The sequence below is a fragment of the Hippopotamus amphibius genome, chromosome 15 (assembly GCF_030028045.1).
Source record: "Hippopotamus amphibius kiboko isolate mHipAmp2 chromosome 15, mHipAmp2.hap2, whole genome shotgun sequence".
In the NCBI taxonomy this organism is placed as follows: domain Eukaryota; kingdom Metazoa; phylum Chordata; class Mammalia; order Artiodactyla; family Hippopotamidae; genus Hippopotamus; species Hippopotamus amphibius.
Window position 1 is genome coordinate 19076642 of NC_080200.1, and position 20259 is coordinate 19096900.

At 33.9% G+C, this 20259-nt stretch overlaps 1 protein-coding gene across 1 annotated transcript; it reads right to left on the reverse strand.

Moving 5' to 3' along the window:
• Nucleotides 1-13519: 13519 nt before the first annotated feature.
• LOC130836798 (olfactory receptor 7A17-like) lies at nt 13520-14515 on the reverse strand. The gene has a single exon (XM_057709359.1). It carries the CDS (start codon nt 14486-14488, stop codon nt 13520-13522), a length of 969 nt encoding a protein of 322 aa, XP_057565342.1. The 5' UTR covers nt 14489-14515.
• Between the last annotated feature and the right edge of the window lie 5744 nt (nt 14516-20259).

The window sequence follows — 20259 nt, forward strand, 5'->3', positions numbered from 1 at the left end:
ACTGCAGTAAAGTCAACAATAAAAGTTTAAAATGGACACTTCCTGCTAATAAGGGAAAAGCTATATGAATGAAGAGCCCAACAGAGGAGCCAGGTTGCAGAGGGAAGAGGCTGCAGTGTGGGTGCTGAAGGTTCCTTGGATTCAAGGGAGCACAGACCACTGATCCTTTATTGCTCCACTTCCCTCATCATGTTATCATCCTCAGGTCCCTGATCTATGTGTTATTCCTGTGCCTATTCCTGTTTCTTTTACCACGCTAATTTTTATGCGGTCCATTAGTGGATGAGTTTGGTTCTGTTCTCATGTTTCCCTATGGAATTCTTCTTTGTTATTATTGGGCTTAAATTTTTTGACACATCCAGTAGGTGTCCTTTTGGACACTAGTCCTGGTTCTGCTCCTTATAAATCATGCAAACGACTCCCCAGCTCATACTCTATAATATCCTGCATTTGCCATATCTATTATTCCCTTTCTTCAGATGAATTGCCGTGAGGACATTATGTCACACATGCATTTATTTCATTGTACTCTGCCTTCTCTATTATCATGTAAGATACAAATGAGCAGGAATCTCCCCTGCTTGGTTCATCTTTGTGGTTTCATACATGTGTGTACTTATATAGAGAAAATAAAATGGAAATGAGCATTCATAAATGAGATGTAAGGAAAAATAAAACTGGAATCAAAATAAAATTAAGTGAAATTTAATGAAAATCTAAGACTAACTTCTGAAAAGAAGAGTTACAAAGTAACAGTGAATCAATAACATCTACATGCTTCTCTAAATAATTAAATTTGGTAAAGAATGGGAAATGAAAATATAAAAGTACACTTTTGAAAAAGTAATGAAGGATTCAGTAAAAAAAGATGTCATTTTACATCCATATAAATATACATGGATTCAAATATTGTTGAGAAAAAGAGGCAATTGGTAGTTGAATGCAAAAGAATTTGTCCCATAAAAGAGGAGGTGATGATTAATAATTTTAAAAACATGTTGCCTTTTCACTTTGTTGATTGTTTCGCTTGCTCTGCAGAAATGTTTTAGTTTAATACATGACCTATTCAATAAAATTTATTTTATATGTGAATATTTAATGTGAGAGAAAAGCCAATATATGCATGTCTCATTGACTGCATGTTAAGGTAATATCTACCTCCATGAGTCTGCATCTTTATAATGAATACAAATCATGCTGAAATGCACTCTTTATTAATTTTTAAAAATGTGCTCACTTCCCTAGACTTATCGCTAGACCTATTACTCAATTTTCCTACTCTCCTCAACTACAAACCTCCAATATGCTCTAATTTTATTGAAGCCTCTTTATTTTTTAAGCTCTTTATTGAAATATAATTGCTTTACACTCTTGTACCAGCTTTTTTGGTACACCAAAGTGAATCAGCTGTATTTATACATAGATCCCCATATCCCCTCCCTCCTGCGACTCCCTCTCACCCTCCTTATCCTGGCCCTCTAAGGCATCACTCATCATCGAGTTGATCTCCCTTTGTTATACCACTACTTCCCACTAGCTATCTATTTTACATTTGGTAGTGTATTTATGTCAATGCTACTCTCTCACTTCATCCCAGCTTCCCCTTCGCCGCCCTGCCCGCAAACCCATGTCCTCAAGTCCATTCTCTACATCTGCATTTTATTTTATTTTATTTATTTATTTATTATTTTTTGGGGGGTACACCAAGTTAAATCATCTGTTTTTATACACATATCCTCATATTCCCTCCCTTCCTCGACTCCCCCCCCACCCTCCCTCGAGTCCCCCCCCCATCCTCCCCATTCCAGTCCTCTAAGGCATCTTCCATCCTCGAGTTGAACTCCCTTTGTTATACAACAACTTCCCACTGGCTATCTATTTTACAGTTGGTAGTATATATATGTCTGTGCTACTCTCTCACCTCATCTCAGCTTCCACTTCACCCCCCGCCCCCTCCCAAACCTCGAGTTCTCCAGTCCATTCTCTGCATCTGCATCCTTATTCTTGTCACTGAGTTCATCCGTACCATTTTTAGATTCCGTATATGTGAGTTAGCATACAATATTTGTCTTTCTCTTTCTGACTTACTTCACTCTGTATGACAGACTCTATGCATCTTTATTCTTGCCCTGTCACTAGGTTCATTTGTACCATTTTTTTTTTAGATTCCATATAGCTGAGTTAGCATACAGTATTTGCTTTTCTCTTTCTGGCTTACTTCACTCTGTATGACAGTCTCTAGGTCTATCCACCTCATTAAAATTACTCAATTTCATTCTTTTTATGGCTGAGTAATATGCCAATGTATATATGTGCCACGTCTTCTTTATCCATTCATCTGGTGATGGACATTTAGGTTACTTCCATGTCCTGGCTATTGTAAATAGTGCTGCAATGAACATTACGGTACATGTTTCTTTTTGGATTATGGTGTTCTCAGGGTATATGCCCAGTAGTGGGATCACTGGGTCATATGGTAGTTCTATTTTTAGTTTTTTAAGGAACCTCCAAACTGTTTTCCATAGTGGCTGTAGCAGCTTACATTCCCACCAACAGTGCAGGAGAGTTCCCTTTTCTCCACACCCTCTCCAACATTTATTGTTTCTAGATTTTTTTGATAATGGCCATTCTGATCGGTGTAAAATGACACCTTATTGTGGCTTTGACTTGCATTTCTCTGATGATTAGTGATGCTGAGCATCTTTTCATGTGTTTGTTGGCCATCTGCATATCTTCTTTGGAGAAATGTCTATTTAGGTCTTCTGCTCATTTGTGGATTGGGTTATTTGCTTTTTTGGTATTAAGCTGCATGAGCTGCTTGTATATTTTGGAGATTAATCCTTTGTCAGTGGCTTCATTGGCACATATTTTCTCCCAACCCTCAGAATGGAGCCTCTTTATACCTCCCATTCCTCTCTCAGTTTTACCAATTGGAATTCCATTCTCATCACTTAAATGTGAAGAATGAGCTTTGCATTGCTAAGTCCAAAAGACTCTTCTCTCTTAAGCATATCAATAAAGTACTTATTAATTAATTAGGCAACCAACAAACATGTCTGAGGTTGGCTCTGAGCTAGGCTCATTAGGACCTCTTTTGACCTCAGGTAAAATTTCTCAGCTTCCATTCTCTCTGAAGCTTACATGAAGTAGCTGTGGGTTCCCACACTCACCTGGATTGGCACTCTAGTAGGAAGATTTGTGGAAGTCCAAATTCCTCCCTGGATGGTTGAGGACGGAGTCTGAAGCTGCGTTCTCTGGGAAGACTGTAGGAAGGAGTGAACTGCCAGTCTCTTTACAGATGCAGGGCTCAAAAACTACAAGCATGTCTCCTTCACCTCAAGGATGTAGAAGCTGAGGCACTGCAGCATAGGGTATTTATAGATCCCTATGCTTGGTCATTAGGAACATTTCCCTCTTGTCACTGCAACTTCAAGCACATGATTTCCCTCAGTACACTGGTCTAGAAAGAAGTTTCTCCTAATGATTCTCTGATCCCAAGAGACCAGGTTAGAAGTCAGGTGAATCCTCTTAATATTGATCCTTCTCCATGAATTTTTCTGCCCACCATGAGCCCAAGTATTCTCAGAACTTTAAGACTGAGGAATCTGTCTTGATTAGGTCCTTTGGATCTTCAAAGCATTGACTTGCAGTGGGAACAGAGTCCGAATATCTCCAGAAAACTTATGTCATCCTTTCAGCAAAGCAAAGCACTGAGTTCCTTTAATATGAAACCTTGAGAACTATATTCTTTGGCTTCGTGAAATTTTTGCCTAAGCAATTAGAATTTTTATCCTTGTATCAGAAATGAGAGGCTGTCATTTAGTCCTGTGTTTAAAAAGTTTGTTCATTATAAGACATACATTTAAATCTTTTTGTGCCATATAACATGGCTTAGGAAATTATAGTTATTGAATCTTTATCAAAGTCTCTTTTATGATGTGGTACTGTATGTACTCCATTCTTCATTGAAGAAACTGGACTTGGAAGGATTTAGTGATTTGCTAAGATATAAATTGAGGAAGGGATGGCAAACTTGATTGGAATTCTGTCAGGTTATACCCAGTTCTCAAACTGTGGGCCACTGGTTACCAATCAGAGATAATTTTGCCCCAGGGGATATTTGGTAATATTTGAAGCAATGTTGCTAAATACCTACAATGTGTGGGATAGCACCAAACACAAAAAATTATCATGCCCCAAAGTTAACAGTGAAAAGATGAGAAAAGTCAATTCTAGTCCAACACTTCTCCATTCTTACTGTAAATAAGAATCTCCCAGGATGGAAGTTATAACACAGACTCTGATTCAGTAGGCCCTGAGATGCCATGTATCTACCAAGCCCTCTGGGTGATGATGATGCCTACAGAACCTGGTCTGTGGATCATTCTTTGAGTAGCAAAGCTGTGGTCCTGCATTAGAGTCTAGAGTAAATAGTTATAAGTATTTTGCACCAAAAAAAGTTTTTGCATGTAATTTTGAAAGAAAGGTATTTACCCATTCCAGAGGCCACAATAAGTTTTGTGTTTGTTTATTTTATATAGGGCACTTAAATGATACCAAATAATATACTTCTGAAAAATATCTTTATATAGTTTGAATAATGGTCTCCAAAGGATAGCCACATCCAAATCCCTAGAACCTTTGAATATATTATTTTATGTAGCAAGAGGGGATTAAAGTGGTAGATAGAAAGTGGCTGTTAACCAGGTGACATTAAGATACTAAGACTGACCAAAACTGTTGGATGGAACCAATGTAATCTCAATGAAACCCTGAGTGTAGAAGAGGAAGACAGAATAGTGAAATCAGAGGGAGATCTGAAAATGGTAACACTTCTGCCTTTGAAGATGGGGAACAACCCATGATCCAACAAAGCTTGTGACTATTTGAAATTGTCATATGAAAAGATATATATCTATATCTATATCTATATCTATCTATCTATATCTCTCTATATATATCTATATATCTACACATTCCTCACCTGTGAAAGAGTCTTGGACTCAAAAAAATATTTCAACACATTTCATTTATTCCTCACAACATCCACCTGAATTAGTTTCTTATCCCTTATTACCATCAGAAATTTAAAAAAAAACCCTGAGGCTAAGATGAATTACATTTTCTACAATCACATAACAACGTAATTTATTCTTACTCTGCACTTTCATGATTGCATATAAGGGGACCTGTGCAGTATATATATATTAACTTTGTATGACATCTTTTATTAAGCTAATTTTACCTTATAATAAGTCAATTTATTAATTTTATTGAGCTATATTGACATATAAGATTATATTTGCTTCAGGTACATCACATGATTCAATATTTGAATTCATTGCAAAATGTTCACCACAGTAATTCTACTAGCATCTGTCACCATACATAGTTACAAAAATATTTTTCTTGTGATGAGAAGTTTTAAGATCTCATTTAGCAATTTTCAAATTTGCATTACAATATTAACTATAATCACTATACTATACACTATAACCCATGACATAATTTTTTGTAACCGGAAATTTTTACTTTTTGACCCCCTTTAACTATTTTTCCCATCCTCAACCACATCTCTCAGTCACCAATCTTTCCTCTGTACATATGTGTTTGATTTTTTTTTTTTTTTAGATTTCACATACAAGTGAGTTCAGATGGCATTTCTCTTTCTCTGTCTATTTCATGTAGCATAATGCCCATGAAATCCACTCATGTTGTCACAAATGGCAAGATTTTATTCTTTTGCATAAATTAATGCTATATACTATACTACTATATATAACACATTTTTTTAACCATTTGTCATCCATCAATGGACATTTACACTGCTTTTATTTCTTGGTTATTGTAAATAATGGTACATTGAACATGAGAGTACAGGTATCTTTTTGAGTGAATATTTCAGTTATCTTGGATAAATGCTGAGGTGGAATTGCTGGATCATATGGAGGTTCTATTTTTTAATTTTTTGAGGAATTTCCATACTGTTGTCCATAGTGGCTGCACTAGTTTACATTCTCAGGCATGTGCATAAAGGTTCACTTTTCTCCCAATCTCTTCCAACATTAGTTACATCTTAGGTTTTGGATAATAGCAATTCTAATGAGTGTGAGAAAATATCATATTGTGGTTTTGATTTGATATTTTTATCATTAGTAATGTTGCACATCTGTTGGCCATCTATATGGCTTCTTTATAAAAATTGTGTCCTGATCTTCTGCTCAGTTTTAATCATTTTTTGGTATGAGGTTTTAATATATATTCGGATTTTAACCCCATATCAGATACATGATTTGAAAATATATTCTCCCATTCAGTAGGTTGCCTTTTCACTTTGTTGATGGTTTCCTTTGTTGTGCAGATGCTTTCTAGTTTGATGAAATCCCACAAGTTTATTTTTGCTCTTGTTGCTTTTTTTTTTTTTAGTCTGTAAAATTAAAAAAGATCACTGATAAGACCAGTGTCAAGGAGTTTATTGCTCATGCTAAATAATTTTATATTTTCAGATCTAATTTTACTTTTTAAATATATGCAGTTTAATGTATGCCAATATACTTCAATATGCTCATTAAAAGAAAATAATTTAGTGATGTGTGACTCAGGGTAGGATCTAGAGCATACGTAGCGGAGTCAACAGGATGGATGATAGATCTCCTAAGTGGGTAGAAAGAAAGGTTTGAATATGTATATGAAACAGTGGAGTTAAGGCAATTCACATTTTATAAGCTCTTTTTAGAGTAAATAGAATATTAGCCTACATACACAGATGGAGGAAACTGACATAAATTTTCTCAAGAGAAAAGAGCACCATGGCTGCACACACATCATGGATAAGCCTGACAAACACAAGGTGGACACTGAGAGAAGACCCCAGATTTATGAGGAGCTCAGCAGAGATTTGAACAACTCTTCATTATAGAATCCATTTAATAATGAAGGCATTATATTAATCCTTTTGCTTCAAGATCACTTATTATGCAACAATAGCTAATTGATACGATAAATAAAGCAGACAGACCTGAGGGCAATTATAATAGTCATTTTAAAGTTTTTCTCATATTTCTGATATTTGTAGACAGTATGTATGATTATTCTGTTATCCAGGTTTATTTCATATAATTGTATTAATAAGTGACTATGTTGAGGTTCCCTAACAGGGAACTTGAAGAGGTTGTCAAGACGTTCATGTTTGTGCAGAAGACCATGGTAACCCTGGATCAAATGAATGGGCAGGAATTCAAGCTCTCTTGTGACACATCCTTTATTATTATTATTATTATTATTATTTATTTATTTATTTATTTATTATTTTGGGGGGTACACCAAGTTCAATAATCTGTTTTTATACACATATCCCCATATTCCCTCCCTCCCTTGACTCCCCTCCACCGTTCCCGTCCCAGTCCTCTAAGGCATCATCCATCCTCAAGTTGAACTCCCTTTGTTATACAGCAACTTCCCACTGGCTATCTATTTTACAGTTGGTAGTATATATATATGTCTATGCTACTCTCTTACTTTGTCTCAGCTTCCCCTTCACCCCCTACCTCACCAAACCTCGAGTTCTCCAGTCCATTCTCTGCATCTGCGTCCTTGTTCTTGTCTTGTCACTGAGTTCATCAGTACGTGACACATCCTTTAATGACGAAGACTGAAGTGGTTCCTGAGGGTGAAGGAGATGTAATAGATAATATTGATATTGGTCTTTCATCTTCTTTTTAGTGATTATGACAAAATTTAGAAATGGGGAGATATTTGCCTTAGAGCAATGGAGGAGTCATATTTGTAGGTAACACTGAAATTCTCAAGAAAAAACATAGGAAGATAATTAAGTAAACAACATAGAATACAGCAACCAATTATTCATTCCAATGCATAAACCCCCTTAAACATGAGAAAACATTTCATTATCAGTGAGTATATTTATCATTAAAATAAAATATTTTTGTGTATTAAAAACTTGCCTTTGAAAAGTTTTGCTTCCTCATAGTTAAGGTCATCTCTGAGTCTGTGATTATATTTGGTCACTTTAGGTATTCAGATTTGTCTTTCCTTTTAGACTGCACTGGGAGACATATATTTGACAGTGAATATTTGCCAGTGACTGCAGCATTCCTGCTGGATGTTGTGCTAAAGAAAACAATAAAACCAGGAGATAAGTTATAATACTGATTAGTATGTTAAATACTAGATTGTCAGCCAAAACAGTTCAGGTAGAGAAATATAAAAGAATGATGAACCCAAAATGGAACTGTGATTTCAGAATTCCTTCTGCAGTGAAATTTCATAAGTGGGCTTATTTACCACTTATAGTTTTGTTTTGTTTTTTTTTTTTGTTGTTTTTTTCCATATGAGTTATACAACTGGCTACTATGTTTTCAGTTAAACAGAGGAAAAAAAAACTTGGAATGATATATGTCATTTGAGAAGATATTCTTTAGAAATCCACGTTGCCCCGTGGAATCAATAGGAATATCCAAATACTACCCAAGCTTAAAAATAACTTGCGTAAGTAGGAAATTGGACAAAGGGAAAATCTTTTGTGTATCAAACAGATTAGAAATCTTAATAAAGTGTGTAAATGAAATTGTATAGAGAAGTGAAATCAAAGAAGTAGATATCCAGAAAATAAATAGAAGAAGCAAATTTTACTTTCACAGTATCATCAAAGTATACCAATTTGGTTCTGTGGCTTTGAGCCTTGCATCAGAAACACTTCTTTATTTTTAAAATTGAAGTGTAATTGATTTAAAATATTACATTAGTTTCAGTTGTACAACATAGTGATTCAATATTTTACAGATTATACTCCATTAAAAGTTATTATAAAAATTTGGCATATTCCCTGAGCTGTGCAATATATACTTGTAGCTTATAAATTTTACAAATAGTTGTTTGTATCTCTTTTTTTTCCCTACAGATATTTATTGGAGTATAATTGCTTTACACTGTTGTGCCAATTTCTGCTGTACAACAAAGTGAATCAGCTGTACCTCTTAATTGTCTACTTCTATCTGGTCCCTCCCTGCTTTTCTCCCCTCACTGGTAACTGCCAGTTTGTTCTCTCTATATGTATATATGTTTCTATTTTGTTATATTCATTCCTTTGTATTATTTTAAATATTCCATATATAAGTGATATCATCTAGTATTTGTCTTTCTCTCTCTGACTTACTTCACTAAGCATAATATTTTTTAGGTCCATTCATGTTGCTGCAAATGGTAGCATTTCATTCTTTTTAGTGGGTAAGTTATATATAAATATGTGTGTGTGTGTATATATATATATATATGTCTCACATCTTTTTATCCATTAATCTTTTTTTTCCATTTTATCTATTTATTTATTACACTTTTGGGGGTACACCAAGTTCAATCATCTGTTTTTATACACATATTCCTGTATTTCCTCCCTCCCTCGACTCCCCCCCACCCTCCCTGTCCCAGTCCTCTAAGGCATCACCCATCCTTGAGTTGATCTCCCTTTACATTAATCTTTTGATCAACACCTAAGTTGCTTCCATAACTTTATTGTAAATAACACTGTGATATACATTGGGGTGCATGTATCTTTTTGAATTAGTGATTTTGCAATTTCTGGATATATACCCAGGAGTGGAAATGATGGATCATAATTTAGCTCTATTTTTGATATTTTGAGGAACATCCAGAAGTTTTTTTTTTTAAGCATACTTGCTGCAAGAATGTAAATTTCTATCAACAAATACTACAGTTCCCATTTCTCCACCTCCTCACCAACATTTTTTAGTGGCGTTCTTTTTGAAGATAACCATTCTGACAGGTATGAGGTGATATTTCATTGAGGTTTTGATTTGCATTTCTCAGATAATTAGAGATATTGAGCATCTTTTCATGCTCAATATCTTCTTTGTATATCTTCCATTTGTATATCTTCTTTGGGAAAATATCTATTCAATTCTTGTGCCCCTTTTTAAATTGGGATGTTTGTTTTCTTATATACAGTTTATGAGCTATTAATACAATGTGGATATTAATTCCTTATCTTTCATATCCTTTGAAAATATTTTCTCCCATTCAGTAGGTTGATTTTTCATTTTGTTGATGGTTTCCTTGCTGTGTGAAATCTTTAAAGTTTAATTAGGCCACAAGTGTTTACTTTTGCTTTTATTTCTTTCATCTTAAGAAATGGATCCAGTGAAATATTTCTATAGCTTATGTCAAAGAGTGTTCTGAGTTCTATTCTAGGAATTTTATGGTTTCAGGTCTTACATTTAGGGCTTTAATCAATTGAGTTTATTTTTGTATATGGTGTCAGAAAGTATTCTAATTATATTTTTTCACATATAGGAGTCTAGTTTTATAACACCACTTATTGAAGAGATGGGCTTTTGCCCCATCTTATATTCTGGCATCCTCTGTCATGAATTAATTGTCATGAATTACTTCTGGGCTCTCTGTTCTGTTCCATTTATCTATGGGTCTGTTTTTGTGTCAGTACCATACTGCTTTGATTATTGTAGTTTTGTACTATGTTGTAAAATCATGGCACCTTCAGTTTTGTTCTTTTATATAAAATTGCTTTGGGTATTCAAGATTCTTCTTTTCTTTCTTTCTTTCTTCTTTCTTTTTTTTTTTTTTTTTGGTTGCATATAAATTTTAGGATTATTTCTTCTCATTTTGAGAAAAATGCCATATGTATTTTGATATGGATTGAATGAAATCTGTATATTGTTTTGGGTATTATGAACATTTTAATAATATTAATTCTTTCAATCCATGAACACAAGATATCTTTCCATTTCTTTGCATCGTCTTCAATTTACATCGTCAATGTTTTATACTTTCAAGAAAGTAGGTTTCTCACATTCTTAATTAATTTTCTTCCTAGATATTTTATTATTTTGATGACAATTAAAAGGGAACTGCTTTCTTGACTTCTCTTTCTGTTGGTTATTAGTGTATATAAAAGTGACAGATTTCTGCATATTAATTTTTTACCCTGCAACCTTGTGGAATTTTTTTTTTTAGTTCTATTTTTTTTTTTGGTGGGGATTTTAGGGTTTTGTATATGTTCTACCATTTTATCTGAAAATATTGACAGTTTTACTTCTTCCCTTTCAATTTGTATGCCTTTTATTTCTTTTTCTTGTCTGGTTGCTGTAGCAAATTCTTTCAGTAATATGTTAAATTGAAATGGTGAGAGCAGGCATTCTTGTTAGAGGAAAACTTTCAATGTTTCATTACTGAGTGTGATATTAGCTGTGTGTTTGTCATAAATGGCCTTTATTATATAAAAATATGTTCCCTCTATACCACTTTTATTAGAACTTTATCATGAATAACTGTTAAATTTTGTCAAATGCTCTGTCTGCATCTATTGAGATGATCATGTGATTTTATCTTTTGTTTTGTTAATGTGGCATAAAACATTGTTTGATTTGCAGATATTGAACCATTTGTACGTACCTGGAATAAACCCCACTAGATTGTGGTGTATGATTCTTTTTATACATTTTTGGGTTCAGTTTGATAATATTTTGTTGAGGATCTTTGCATCCATATTCATCAAAGGTGTTAGCCTGTAATTTCCTGTTTTGATGGTGTCTTCATCTGATTTTGGTATCAGGGTAATTCTGGCCTTGTAGAATGAATTTGGGAGTGTTATTTCCTCTTCATGTGTTTGAAATAGTTTGAGAAGAATAAGTATGAGCTATTGTTTATATGGTTAGTAGAATTTCCCTGTGAAGCCATCCAGTCTTGGACTTTCGTTTGCTGGGAGGATTTTTTGTTTTGTTTTGTTTGTTTGTTTGTTTTTCTTTAACTAATTCAGTTTCACTACTAGTGATTGGTGTTTTTTTTCAGATTGTCTATTTTTTCCTGATTCAGTTTTAGAAGATTTTAAATTTCAAGATATTTGACATTTCTTCTAGGTTTTCTAATTTGTTAACATACAACCTTTCAGAGTAGTCGCTAATTATCTTTTGCATCTCTGTGGTATCATTACCAATGCAATTTCTCCTCTTTCATTTATTACTTTGCTCATTTGGGTTCTATCTCTTTTTTTTTCTCAATGAGCCTGGCTTAAGGCTTATCAATTTGGTTATCCTTTCCAAAAATGAAGCTTTTGATTTTATTGATCTTTTCAATTTCTTTTGTCTCTGTTTTACTTAATTTCTATTATTATTCCCTTCTGCTTTCTGTGGGCTTTGTTTGTTCTTCTTTTTCTAATTCTTTTAATTGGTGTTTTAGTTGGTTTACATGTGACTATCCTTGTTTCTTAATCTAGGCCTGGATCAGTATTAAATTATTTTTTAGAACTACTTTTGCTACATTCCATGCATTTTGTAAAGTTGGGTTTTCATTTTCATTGGTTTTGAAATATTTTCTGATTTCCTCTGATTTCTTCAATTACCCACTGTTTTTTAGTTTTATGTTGTTTGGTCTCCACACATTTGTGTTTTTCCTGCTTGTCTTCTTATACTTGACTTTTGGTTTCTTACCATTGTGGACCAGAAAATGCATAGTGTAATTTCTATGCTTTTAATTTGAAGAAGCTTGTTTATTACACTAGCATGTTACCTACCTTGTAGAAAGTCCCAGGTGCACTATAAAAATATGTATTCTGTTGTCTTTTCAAATGAATGTTCTGTAGATATTTATTAAGTACAACTATTCTAACATGTCATTTATAATCACTGTTTCCTTATTGATTTTCTGTCTGAATGATCTGTTCATTGATATAAATGGGATGTTAATATTCCCTACTGTCATCATAGTATTGTCAGTTTGTTCATTTATGTCTATTAGTATTTGCTTTATGTATTTAGGTATTCCTATATCAGGTACATATATGTTAGCAAATTTTATGTAATCTTCTTGTATTGATCCCTTTAACATTATATAATGCATTTGTCTTTAGTTTTAGCCTTTGTATTAAAGTCTATTTTTTTTTCTGATAGGAATATTGCTACCTCCCATTTCTTATAATTTCCATATGTGTGAAATATTTTTTCCATTCTCTTGCATTTCATTTTTGTGTGAACTTAGCTGTGAAGTGAATCTCTTGTAAGCAGTGTATAGATTTTTTTTTACCCAATCATACACCCTATGTCTTTTTACTGAATCATTTAGTCCATTGGCATTTAAAGTAACTATTGACTAGTATGTACTTACTGACACTTTATTATTCATTTTCCAGTTTTTGTAGTTATTCTAAAAGCATTTGGGATAATATATAGGTCATTTGAGAAGAAATTATTCATAAGTAATCCATGTTGCACCATGAAATTAATCAAAATTTCAAAGTCTTTCTTCTCCAAGACTGGGAAAAACTTTGTGAAAATAGGAAAATGGACAACAGGGATACCTGCCTATTCATCAGATAGAGGAGAAAGTTTCAAAAAGTGAGTACACAAGTTGTATAAAGTGTTGAAGTCAAAGAAAAAAGAATTTCAGGAAATAAATAGAAAGAGCAAGTTCAACATCCAGCGTCTGATCAAAGAATAGGGATTTCTTGTTCTGAAGCTGGAGCCCTTCTTCAAGGATGCTTCTTCAAACCCAGGACAATTTCCCATTTTATAACTGCCATGTGAACGACTCTTTTCAGAGCCCTTTTTATGTCTTTGTTTCTGAGGCTGTAGATGAAGGGGTTCAGGATGGGTGTGACCACACTGTACATCACCGAGGCTGTTGCACTTGAGTGGGAGCTGTGGGTAGCAGAAGTGCTGAGGTACACTCCTAGGCTAGAACAATAATATAAGGAGACAACTGAGAGGTGAGACACACAGGTGGAAAATGCTTTATACTTCCCCTGAGCTGATGCAATTCTGTGTATGGAGAATATTATCTTAGAGTAAGAGTAAAGGATACCAGCCAGGGGAACACCACCCAACAGCACTGCTGTAAAATACATAATTGTGTCATTAAGGAATGTGTCACTACAGGTAAGTTGGACAACCTGCTTGATTTCACAGAAAAAGTGGGGGATTTCCAAGTCTGTACAGAAGGACAGCCGCAACACAAGTAAGCTTTCTAATAAGGAAAGCAGGGCACTAATGATCCAGGACACCAGCACCAACAGTCCACAGAGCTGGGGGTTCATGATGACATTATAGTGCAGTGGGTGACAGATGGCCAAGAAGCGGTCATAGGCCATCACAGTCAGAAGAAAATCATCCAGCACTGCAAAGAGTATATAAAAATACATCTGGCTGATGCAGCCTTCATAGGTTATAACTTGGCTCTGGGTCTGTATATTTATTAACATCTTTAGGATTGTTGTGGTGCTGAAACAGATGTCTACAAAGGACAGATTTAAGAGGAAGAAATACATGGGTGTGTGGAGGTGGGAGTCTGAACTGACAGCCAGGATGATGAGCAGGTTTCCAAATACAGTGATCAGGTACATGGAGAGGAAAAGTCCAAAGATGAGGGGCTGCAGTCCTGGTTTCATTAATAATCCCTGAAGAAGAAATTCTGAATTTTGTGTATCATTTCCTGGTATCATGTAGCAGTGTTGATGACTAAGAAGAAAAAAAAAATTGCATAATTTTTATCCAAATTGGCATTACTCATTTGAAATGTTATAATTTATATTTTACAGTAAAAAATTCTATGTCTATGTCTGGCTATCTATCTATCTATCTATCTATCTATCTATCTATCTATCTACCTATCATGTGAATCGTCACATTTAAGAGATGTTTTGTGACATTTCTAACTAGGAATTCTGCTAGAGAGAGGGATGATATAGACCTGAGTGGGAAAAAATATATCTAAAGTACTCAGATAACACTAGTTAGTTTGTGACATGGAGAAAATGTTTAGATTTTCTCTCAAGGGATCACGTATTACACAGTTTTAATGCAGAATGTTTTCATGCACTTGAGGAATACATGCTAAGTATCAACCATTTTCTAGGTTTAAGATGCTGAGAAGTCAAAGCCAAAAAATATAATGATAGTGAAAGAATATAAGCAAATAAATATCTTATATCATGACACATGGTGACAGCTTCTATGAAGAATGTAAAATAGATATAAAAAATAGTGGGTGAGGGCATTATATTTTCACTGAGAGTTCAGAAAGACCTACAAATGATGAAGACAAAGTTATAATAAAGGTTATTAATATACATCCATCTAAAATAGAGGAACTGTAATATATAAGCAATTATTAAGAGACCTAAATGGAGAAGTTGACAGCAGCATAATACTACTATCGGACTTTGACACTCCACTTACATCAATGGGTAGATCAGTGAGATGGAAAGTCAACAGAAAACAATAGAATTAAATGAAACATTAGAACAAATGGATATGATAGATTTCTAAAGAGCATTCCATTGAAATGCAGCAGAATATACATTCCTCTCAAGTGTACATGGGAATTTATTGAGTAGACCATACACTGGGAAACAATAGAATTCTCAATATATTTAGAAGACTGAAATTTTATCAAGCATTTTCTGTTTACAATGTTATGAAACTACAAATCTACTATCAGAAGAAACCTGGAAAAATTCACAAATATGTGCATGCCAAACAAAATTCTACTGAAGAAACATTGGGTCAATTAAAAAATCAAAGGAATTATAAAAATATCCAAAGACAAATGAAAATGAAAATATGTCATACCTAAATCTCTGAGATGAACAAAAGAATTAGAGGTATGTTTATAATAATACAGTCCTACCTCAAGAAACAAGAAAGATCTCAAAAAACAATCTAAATTTACATTTAAGGAAGTAGAAACAGAAGAACAAAGACCCAACATTCTGTAGAAAGAATGAAATAATAAAAATCAGAGAAGAAATAAATGAAATAAATATTATAAAAAGGAAAGGAATGATCAACGATACTAACAGCTGATTACTTGAAAAGCTAAACAGAATTGACAAAAGACTCACCAAAAAAAGACAGATCTTTCTGATTAATAAAATTAGAAATGAAAGAACAGAAATAGGAATGAATACCACAGAAATACAAAAGACTATGAACAGCTATAAGTCAAAGTTAACAACCTAGAGAAAACAAGCAAAATCTTAGAATCATATAACCTTCCAAAAGTGAATCGTGAAAGGATAAATTTTTGAATAGATTAATTAGTACAGATTCTAAAGCAGAATCAAAAAAACTCCCCCAAACCAAAAGTCCAGAACCAGACAGTTTCAGGGGTGAATTCTTTGAAAGAGTCAAATAAGATTTAACACCTATCCTTCCCAAACTCTTCCAAAAATTAAGAGAAAACCATCTTTACTAATTTCATGAGGCCAACTTTACATGATATCCATGCCTAACCAGAACAAAAGCAAAAACAAGAAAATTATAGTTCAATATCTCTGAAGAACATAGAGCAAAAAAAGAAAAGCCTCAACAAAATATTAACAAGGGAATGCAACAATATTTTAAAAGGACCACACAACATAATCAAGTGTAATCAGGTGGGATTTGTTCCTGGGATGCAAGGATAGTTTAACATATGCAAATCAATCAACATGAAAAACAACAATAACATAATGAACAATAAACATCATATGATCAATTCAATATACCCAGAAAAAGATGTTGGTGTTGTTGTTGAAAGAGTGTTCAAAAGATTGAAAACACTTTTACCATAAAAACTCTCAAAAAAGTGCTACGAAGGGAATTTACCTCAACATAATAAAAGCCATATATGACAAACCCACTGCTAACATCATGATCAATGTTGAAAAACTGAACGCTATCTCCCTAAGATCAGGAACATGACAAAAATGCCCACTCTTCCTACTGTTATTCAAGATAGTATTGGTGTCCTAGCCAGTGCAATCAGGCAAGAAAATAAATAAAACCCATCTTAATTGCAAAGGAAAAAGCAAAGCTATCATTAATCACAGATGACATGAATTTTTGTATAGGAAATCCTAAAGATACCACTAAAAACTAGTAGAAATGACAAGTTAATAACAAGAAGTTACAGGGTTTAAAATCAATATATGTACCCCCCAAAAAAAAAATAAATAAAAAAAATAAAATCAATATATATATATAAATTGTTGTGTTTCTATGCACCAATGATGAAGTAGAATAAAAAGAATTTAAGTATACAGTCCCATTTACAATTGCAAAGAGAATAAAAAATCAATTCAAAAAAGAAAGAAAACAAACAAATCAACTCAAAATGGATTAAATTTATGAATGTTAGACCTGAGAAATCATACAACTTCTAGAAGAAGAGATAGGCAATATCTTCCTAGATATGTCTCCTCATGCAGGGGAAATAAAAGCAAAAAAATCCAATGGGATTACATTAACTAAAAAAGATTCTGCACAGCAAAGGAAACCATGAATCAAATGAAAAGACAACCTACTGAATGGGAGAAGATCTTCACAAATGACATATCAGATAAGGGGTGCATATCCAAAATTTAGAAAGAACTCATATAAGTCAACAATCAAGCTAAAAACATGCTGATTCAAAAATGGGCAGAAGACCTGAATAAACTTTTATCTAAATAAGATATACAAATGGCCAGCAGGCACATGAAAAGATGTCCAACCTCACTAATTATTAGGGAAATGAAAATCAAAACCACAGTGAAATATCACTTCTGAAACATTAGAATGGCTATCATTAAAAAGGCAAGAAATAATAAGTGTTAAAGGGGATGGGGAGAAAAGGTAACCCTCATGCACTATTGTTGGGGATGCAAATTGGTAGAGCCACTATTGAAAACAGTATGGAATTTACTCAAAATTTAAAAATAAAACTGGCACATCGTCCAGCAATCCCACTTCTGGGTAATTAGCTCACTCCACATGCTACCCCCCAAAGAAACCACTAATTTGAAAAGATGTATGCACACCAATGTTCATTGAAGCATTATTTACAACAGCCAAGATTTGGAAGCAGACTGTGTCCGTTGATAGATGAGTGGATAAAGAAGATGTGGTATGTGTCTACTGTGGAATACTACTCAGTCAAAATAAAATAAGTCTTGCCATTTGGGACAAATGTTCATCCAGACCTTGAAGGTATGTTAGAAGGAAGTAAGTCAGATGGAAAAAAAAAAAACAGGCACCATACGGTTTCTCTCATGTATGGAATAAAAATACATATAAATCATTAAATAAGTGAACAAACAAAATTAAATAATAAGAAACACTGATACAGAGAACAGAGTAATTACCAGAAGGGAGAGGTAGGGGCAGGCAAAATGGGTAAAGAGTGAAAACTGTGTGGTGAATCTTAGAAACTAAAATTTTGGTGATGAGCACGCTGTAGCAGAAGTCAAAATGTAATGTTTTACACATGAATCTTATATAATAAACCAATGTTACCTCAATAAAAGGAATGTAGAAATAGTACACAAATTCTGGTTTGTAAGCCTTCCATGGACGTGTAAACATGGGGATCCGTATTCATGTGGCCATTTTATATCCTGTATTTAAGGAAACATACAAATCAATTCAAAGAGAGAGAGAGAGAGAGGAGAACTACCTATCAGTGGGTAAAACAATTTAGAATGCTCAGGTGATTCCTGAGACATTGTGATGAGAAGAAATCTTTTTTTGGTTCTGGCAGCATTCCAACCTCAGTTATATCCCCTTAATGCCCAGAATACGTAATAAAGCAGGAAAAACATGTGCACAATTTATTCTCCAGAGAAACAAATGTTGTTTTACAAGGTCATGGCTCTTTACTGATTAAGCATCAAAATTTAAAACAGAAAATATATGAGGTACAACAACCATTGAACATTTTTATAGTTACAATGGTGAAATAGTTTAAGAAATGATATTATATGAAAAACTTTGGACACCTGAAAACTGAATTTAGCATTTTGGATCTAGCACATATTAGTTGTTTGTCCGTGTGGAGCCAACTGAACCATTGTAAATGCCAATATTCTCTTTTAAATCATAAAGAGAGAAGAATCCATTGTCCAGAGGTACCCATACACACATATACTATTCTAAGCCAGGTATACAAATATACTGCTCATATACATATATATAAAACAGCTCATATACATATATGTATACAGGTATGCATATATACCTGGCTTAGAATAGTACCTCCCTGTTAATAAATGACTGATTATCATTGTCAGTGAGATGTGCCTGATTCTTCTGTGTTTCAAATGTCACTGTTCCTTCCCCACCTCTAGATAATGAAATAGTTGTAAGTTTGTTAGCATAAACCTTTTTCATATTAAGTACAATTTGTTTTCCATATGAATATCTAACATGAGGGACATTTGTGAATTCTTTGTCTTGGGAACTGCTGTTGCAAACTAATATCCACCTCCTTTTGTCTGAGTGTTCCTAATAAACACACAACCATTCTCAAAATGAAAATATTTGCACACGATACATGCACAAACATGAAAATACATAGATGCACAAACATGCACAAACATGAAAATATTTGCAAGTGATGCAACCAACAAAGGATTAGTCTCCAAAATTTACAAACAGCACATGCGGCTCAATATCATAAAAATAAACAATGCAATAAAAAATGAGTCTTTCTAATAAACACAAACATGCTCAAATATATCCCATCTAAAACATTAAAAAGTGTCTTTGGTTCACTTTCACAAGCCTGCAAACCTAATATTCTAATTTACAACTCCCCGTAACTATAAATCTCCTCAGCTCTGTACTAATTTTACTGAAACCACTTTATGCTTCCCATTCCTTCTTCATTCTCATTAAACTGAACTTCCTATTCCATTAACTAGTTGTAACAATGATCTTTGTATTTCTGAGTTCAAAAGAAACTTTTTTTTACTATAATAAATCAATTAGTTATAGATTAATTAGTGTACCTAGCATAGAAACATGACAATCTCTTGTCTCAGGGCTAGGATTGTTTGGCTCTCAGGTGAACTTAGGTAAACGTTTTCAGGTTCATTTCTCTCTGAACCTTTCCTCATGTACTCACTGAGTTGTCAGATGTACCTGGATTATGCCTCTAAGAGGAAAATTTCTGTGTGGAAGTTTGAATTTCTCCCTGGATGATCAATGATGGAAACAGAAGCTCTGTTCCCAGACAAGCCAGCAGGAAGAAGTAAAGTATTTGTTCCTGAGCTACAATAAGGATTCCAAAAGCAAAAAACAAGTCCTGTCCAGCACCAGAGATGCACACACTTTGGGACTGTGGCAGCAGAGGTGGTTATAGCTCCCTAGGCTCCTCCTTAGGCATCGTTTCCATTGTTACCCCTACCTGTGGGCACATGATTTCCCTGTGGGACACCTGTCTGAACACAAAGAAAATGATTCCTGTTGAGTC

Bases quoted from the DNA above. Each gene is read 5' to 3' on its own strand.
- LOC130836798 (XM_057709359.1), bottom strand. From the start codon at position 14,488: ATGATACCAGGAAATGATACACAAAATTCAGAATTTCTTCTTCAGGGA.